Source organism: Andrena cerasifolii, chromosome 1 (assembly GCF_050908995.1).
Source record: "Andrena cerasifolii isolate SP2316 chromosome 1, iyAndCera1_principal, whole genome shotgun sequence".
Taxonomy (NCBI): domain Eukaryota; kingdom Metazoa; phylum Arthropoda; class Insecta; order Hymenoptera; family Andrenidae; genus Andrena; species Andrena cerasifolii.
Genome location: NC_135118.1, coordinates 31,220,087 through 31,227,192, shown reverse-complemented (window position 1 = coordinate 31,227,192; position 7,106 = coordinate 31,220,087). Strand labels below are relative to the sequence as shown.

The 7,106-nt window shown below is 41.3% G+C and overlaps 1 protein-coding gene across 2 annotated transcripts; it reads right to left on the bottom strand.

The window, feature by feature from the left end:
• Nucleotides 1–469: 469 nt before the first annotated feature.
• LOC143375624 (plancitoxin-1-like) lies at nt 470–5,020 on the bottom strand. Of its 2 annotated transcripts, none has more exons than XM_076824947.1 (7): nt 4,997–5,020; nt 3,547–3,666; nt 3,129–3,306; nt 1,262–1,718; nt 1,090–1,192; nt 870–1,020; nt 470–792 (listed from the first exon to the last, which is right to left on the bottom strand). In XM_076824947.1, the coding sequence occupies exons 2-7, from the start codon at nt 3,654–3,656 to the stop codon at nt 688–690; spliced, it is 1,104 nt and encodes a 367-aa protein (XP_076681062.1). In that variant the 5' UTR covers nt 3,657–3,666; nt 4,997–5,020; the 3' UTR covers nt 470–687. The 2 variants fall into 2 exon arrangements, with proteins under 2 accessions (XP_076681062.1, XP_076681054.1); XM_076824939.1 differs by having other exon boundaries at nt 543–792; nt 1,262–1,724; nt 4,997–5,017.
• Nucleotides 5,021–7,106: the final 2,086 nt, after the last annotated feature.

Genomic DNA, 7,106 nt, shown 5'->3' with positions numbered 1-7,106 from the left:
ATTCACACATTCACAGTTTAGTACGCACCTCATTGGTAGGAGGCGCTACAAACTCTGCTTCAACTTTCGTAAGAGGGAAGCTTGGCCCCCCTGGTCGGGACCGGCGTTGAGTCGGTATCGTGAACAGAACCCTAATTCCGAGTGTTCGTTTCTCGCTTCTTTCTGGCCGGTGGGGGGGGGGGGCGAGATGGAACACTGCGTGCGCGGCGAGCGTGCGCGATGGTCGCAAGCGCAAAGGACAGAATGTCAGGCGTCCGAAAGACGGAGCGAGACAAAACATCAACGCGTCGTCGGTCTCGTACCGTCCTCGCTCGCTTTCAGTGCCTCTCGCTCGCTCTCGTTCCATCTCGCTCCAGCTTTCGCCGGGCAAGAGTGAGACAAAAGTGGTGGGGATAGCGAAGAGTCGCTATCGTGTACACAAAATCGAGTCGTTAACGAGGAAATACTGTACCTGTTATAAACGCGAGTCCAACGTACCCGTATTTCTCTCCCTATTATGCAGCTTATTATTTATTCTATGGGAGATAAAGTTGCTACGGCGATTAATTGCACACATTTTATTGCACTAAAACTGGATGATAACATAACGAATCATGCTTAAACAATACCATTACCAACGTCACCTGTGAATATATCGCGACTCACTTTGAGTCGTTATACAGTGGCAGACAGAAATATCTGGCTTTATTACGGACAGCGAAGGTCCACTGCGTATATAAGTTGGCCATAATTTTCCCAGGCTTTGCGGTGCTGGAAGCACAGGGTTCCGCCACCTCTGTCACGCTGCGAGTACTAAAAGCAGATATACGTCCAACATTTTGAAGCATAAAATGCAGATAAATGTTTAGAAAGAAAGTGTGTATATTTACGGTTCTGTTAATGTCGCCAACGCAGATCCAATTTATGCTGCCCGGCTTATTCGGATTGTTGTTGTCCGACGTAGCCACCTTGGCATGATCTTTGGTACTCGGGTAATAGACATCAGCGCGTGCGTATGTACCATTTTGAACGTCGTAGACGCTGTGAAAACAAGGAGCTCGTGAACCGAACGAAAAGCAAGATGCCGAATACCGAAGGGGGTGATATTACTTGAAACCATTGCATTTGGACCTAAGTGGGTCCCCAGTGTTCAGCCACGATTGCACGTACAGGCTGGTTTGTAATTCTGGCGCGACATAGTTATCGTACAAATCTGAAAATCGACTTCGGTTAACGCGATTCAATCGATGAGAATCGTTCATTTTCAATCGCAGTTGCGTACCGTTGTTCCAGTTCTTGGCCTTGGCGAACGAAGTGAACTCGGCTAAATTCAAAGATTTTATAACAACTTTACTAGTGAACGGCGGATTGTAAATTCGCCTGTTCTCGGTTGCAGCTACTAGTGCTAAATACAGCGGGCCAATCGTGCCCGGGATATTTTTCGCATAGGTACGTATTTCATTGTACGATAGCTGTTTGCCAACGGTGTCCAATTGATTGCTGCCCAGGGAGACGCACAGAAAGCTCTGTCCGTTTTTCAGTCCATTCTCCGGATAACTAAATGGTATATCGTAGCCACTGGCGGAGAATGAAGGGAACTTAGGAACACTATGAATTAACCAAAAGCCCCGATTATTGTTAACCATAACTACACCCTTCGCGTGCCCAGGTGCCCATTGCGAGCGATTCACTGGCGGATCGTCGTTGTATAACGCCCATAGAATCTCTGCGTTATTCTCCTGCACCTACAATGGAATCTTACGATACTTTATCGAAATATAGCGAATCGTTAGAAAAAGCACGTCTACAAGCTTCCTTCATTTAGGGGAGGTTCCGGTCTAGAGCCCCAAAATATAGGTGATCTTTAGGAATTAATTAAAGGAAAACTACTATATATAATTTAATGGGACTTTTTGCGTTGTATTAAGGATGTCTTAAATTATAGAAATATATTTTTTGTTTTATAATTAATCATTGCAGACGGCACTGGGGAGTCGTGAAAGTCAAGGCGTCAAAAATTTCATCAAAATCGGTGGGACCTGTATCACCAAAAGTTATTATCCGATTCGACTGAAACTTTTTTTATTTTGAAGAATATACTTCTGGCTAGGGGGCAAACCAGAAAAAAATGAAAAACGACATTTTTTAAGAAAATAACGGCACTTGAAGTTTGAAATTACTTTCCCCCTATATTTTTCGTCCTTTCAACGCCTTTTAAAATTATAAATTTTCAGTTTTTGTATTTTTTTCTGGTGTCCCTCCTAGCCAGAAGTATATTCTTCAAAGTAAAAAAAGTGTCAGTCGAATCGGATAATAACTTTTGGAGATACAGGTCCCACCGTTTTGAGAACACTTTGACGCTACTCAAATGCCTATAACTTCGGGAATTTTACGAATTTCAACAAATCCTTTTAAACACGCATTCCTAAAAGGTTGAACATTTAACTTAATATTTCGGAAAATTCTTTTTTGTTTTTTGATTTTAGATAATCTGGCTACGAATGGCAATGCTCACCGCAAAACGAAATTTTTAAAAATGCTTCTTGGATGTCGCTTGTTATTTTATTATAAACGTAAATATTTTTCCACGAAAAAATTACCAAATGTTCTTTAAATGTTGCTCTTTTAAACGCAAAAAGTTTTGTAAAATTATACGCTTCCACTTCGTCAAAAAAAAATCACAAATATTCGCCTCTTTTGGGCCGCCTGACTAGGTATAACCCCTTAACCTTCGAGCGGGCGCGCTTTGTGAACTCCGTTCACCGATCTGTGTATTTCCTTCATTAGGTCTCGATAAGACAAACATTCTCTCCGCGCGTTCGTGGTGTTTCAAGATCCCTATGATGCTTGTGCCAGTTGATTTTCATTTTTGATGTTAAAAACGTTTTACATATACTATTTTTGTGTTTTTAAATAAATTTCCTGCATTTTTGGATACATTGCTACTAATTTCCCATCACATTTAATTTAAGTTACCACTGTCAACACAGAAACCGTTTCTGAAGTGTAATATATAAGGGGGCTAAAACGATTATTTTCAACCGCTGAACTGAGTTCACCACGCGCCTGCTCGCGTACCTCTCATTGGCGCGTCCGCCCAAGGGTTAATATCCTGCAGCTTGCAATTTAATAATTCTTATAAATCTTACGTTACTGTAAAGAGGTGCTAATGTCTTTGCGAGGATTGAATCGGCGGCACCGATGGTCCTATTGGACAGTTGCCAACCTTGATCAACGGTTTGATCCGTCATGAACAGATAAGCCTCCCCTGTTCGAATCCGGGGATTCGGATTATCAGTGAGCTTTGGTAATTTATAAACCCCGTACCTAAAATAGCGTTGCTGTGAAAACTTGTAGGTAGTTTAGAATCCAATTAACATAAACGATCTCTTAGGAAAACAGCTGGAACGAGTTCGTCGTTCTTTCTTCGGATATCAATGGAATGATTCACGCCGCGCTAATGTCTTCCAAATAGCCCCGAAAGTGGCCTAAGCCAATGGTGAATAGAGGAAGCACGATGGATGCATTTGAAGATCGTCGGGGGACGATAACGGTGCAAATACTTACCAATCAACTGGCATATTATTTTCGTCTCTACATTGTGGCGTATCAGGAATAGCATTTACAGCGCTATGCGCGATTAATAACGCAACTGCACGAACCAGAACATGCCTCATGGTACCTACGCTAAAATACGAAAATGTGTATTTTCAACGAGGTTTTCTATCTTTATCGGATAATGCAGAGGACAGTGATTACTTTAAACTTAAAGGTTTTATTCGCGAGGAACTACGAGCTACATTGCTATTGTAGGTATGTATGCGCTTTCAGTCACGGAAAATGAGATTCTAATTAAATTTTAATTGCAATTCCATTCCCGCTTAGCTACTTCAGACGTACTTTAATTGTGCCGGTGTTTATGAATGTGGCGTAAGTAAAAAAAAGGACAAAACATTGAGATTTCTCTTACTTTATGTTACGTTGATTTATATAAAAATTGCTCTTATTCGACGAAATGTTTGAATTTATTAAGTTGCGAAGATGGAGATACTACGCTTGAGGACTGCTGGAATATACCTACATAGGTAGATGTAGGTATGTTGAGAAACATTTTGTTGAATAATGGAAAAGTATTTTTGAATACGCCCAAACGCATCAGTGTAAATATCTCGTAACGGAATACTTATTTCGACAAATCACTTACGAGTTTATGGGAGTATCTGATTGTGAGTAATATTCGTGTATAATATCAGCTTTAATAATAGGTTAATATGTAATGTGGTAACGGAATAACAGGCAGTATAATCGAAAGAAGCGGCAGACTCTGTGCTCTTCGTGATGCCAAAGCGGAAGGAGCGTTGCTTCGAAGCGGCAGACGTTAGGCCAGTGGGGCCCCGATGGGCGGTCAGAGGGCGCAAGCATCCATAGCGTATTCTACGAGCCGCGCGGAAGGGGGTGCTTGAAGCCAATGGAGCGGCTGGCCTGCAACGGATTGGGAAAACTCTGTATATATAGTAGTGGGCCTTTAGGCCCTAAAGGTGAAGTTCCACGTTGCGCGGCTCGGCGAGTCGACTCGGGTCGTCCAGGTTCGGCGAGTCGGCGAGCCACGCGCCGTGGAACTTCACCTTTAGGGCCTAAAGGCCCACTACTATATATATATATATATATATAGAGTTTTCCCAATCCGTTGCAGGCCAGCCGCTCCATTGGCTTCAAGCACCCCCTTCCGCGCGGCTCGTAGAAAACGCTATGGATGCTTGCATCCTGGGACCGCCCATCGGGGCATCACTGGCCATAGTAGAAGTGACTTCTTTCTACAGTAAATCGTTCCGCAGTAGAGCATATGTCGATGCAAAGTTATTAACAATTAGTCAACCTACCCCTTGGGACAATCAGCCCCGGTCTTCCCTACTATATAATACAACACACGGTTCTACAGCTGCTTAAATGACGGTTCTCGTGTCAGCGCGATCTGCACACTGCGGGGACACTGAAGTGGCCGCAGAATAATGTATACTTTTATACCCAGAACCATAAACGGAGTAGGGGTATTAGGTGGCGCTTACGTCAGGCCCGGCAATTAACTGCTCTTTTCGGCCGATTTTTCGAGTCAACGTTCCCCTTCTCCCGCCGTGCCGCGCGTCTTGGACACTGCGACGGCCCTATAGTAGCCCTCCAGTACACCTCCGGGACATCATTGACAAAAAAAAACGCATCGATAATAGTACTCATGGACGATGTATGTAGAAACCTATTCATACGAGTGTCGCCCTAATGGGCCTAATGAACCACGCGACGGTTCATATGGTACGCGCCTGAGGAGTTTCGAGCAGTAGGGCCGCCGCGGGGCCCAATGACGCGTGGCGGGAGAAAAGGGGCGTTGCCTCTGAAAATCGGCCGAAAAGAGCAGTTAATTCCCAAGCCTGGCTTAAACAAGAAGTACTTTGATAGAATTATGTTTGTATAATGCACATATCATGCGAATGTGTTGATAAATATATTGATGGAACAAAATTATATGAATTTTCTAATCCCTTCAGAAAAGCTAATCAGTTACTGTATTTATTCTCCATATACGTCGCATACATTTCGTTGCTTTATTGAAATTCAATTTGTTTAGGCTAAACAGGTAAAGAACACATCCAACAAAAAGTGAACTGTAAATGTGAACAAATAAAATGAATAAACAGTCACGTGCTTTTTTTTATTTTCTTGAGCCTAATTTGTTTTTCTTTCCCATTTTATAACTGAGCCGTCTCTCCCATTTTGTCATTAAACGAAAGTTTTATAAAAGAGGTTAAATGTAACCTCTTGTAAGTTTGTATCTGCATTATACAAACTATTATAAGAAATAATTATACATTATACGCATCAAGCTGTTGTACCTATTATTAAATTATTAAACTTTTGAATATATATGTAACTATTACACTATTAAACATTTTAACATATGAAACCATTCAATTTTAAAGGCGAGGCTCGGCAAGCTAATTTGTAAACAAATTCCGCATATGCAAAAAATATGAAAAGTATGCAAAATGTACAACGTGTATCCAGAATATGCAAAATGTGTATTATCAAAAATATATTTTTAACATCCTCTTAATCAGTGGCGGATTTCAGAAAAAAGGCCCAAGTGGCAAATGTTCTGAGGGGCCCATTTTTTCGGGAAAATGAAGAAGTAGTTCACTAAAAGCAGGGAAAGGCTAGTACTACTGAAAAAAAATATAGTTTGAATAAAATAAAAAAATTGTTAAGGAGGGCCCCTAGGGGTCCCCTGGAGGGGCCCATTTTTCAGGAAAATGAAGAGGTAGTTTACTAAAAACGGTCTTAGTGTAGTTGTACAGAAAAAATATAGTTTGGATAAAATCTTAATTTTTTTAAGGTTGGAGCCCTGGAGGGCCTACTGGCCGGGGGCCCAGGCAGCAACTGTTCATCGGCTGCCCTGTTAAATCCGCCCCTGCTCTTAATGATGAAACATAGTTCTGCCCAAGTCCCGCTTATTTATCTTATTCCTATAAAAACATCCATTTACATATGTATTACCTAATCTAAGTATAATATAGTATACGGACGTTGCTAAGGGGCCAGCCAGTTTGGCGGGAACAGATAAAGGTCATCCGGGACTGTCCCAAACCTGGAACAAAGCACCAATACGTAACTTCTCGTTAGATCCACCCGATACACTCCATTCCTTCTAATATACGTTCTCTGTCGTCGTTTGCTTCCTTTAGCCCTTCGTTGACTCACCTCTTTTTCGAGCAACTTTCACATACCTTGGTGACTCATACCAAAAACAATTTTTGAACGACTGCCATTCCCATCCGAAGAATCCAAACATTATGAAAACAATCATGGGCCAATTTCAAGGTCTCTAGAATGTATTCCAATAGTTTCTTTATTGAGATTTCATCACAGTTTTTGTAAAAAAAAAATCTAGATTACCATATATCGAGAAAACACGAAGAAAATCTTCAAAAAATTGTAACTTTTACAAATTTCAATATTAGAAGCTAAAACTTTAAAGAATTATTGTTCAGATATGATATTTTGAGAGAAAAAATAGTTTGTAAGTTGGCTTTGGAAAAAAGGTATTTATTTTGCATATAGAAGGTACAGAGCACCAA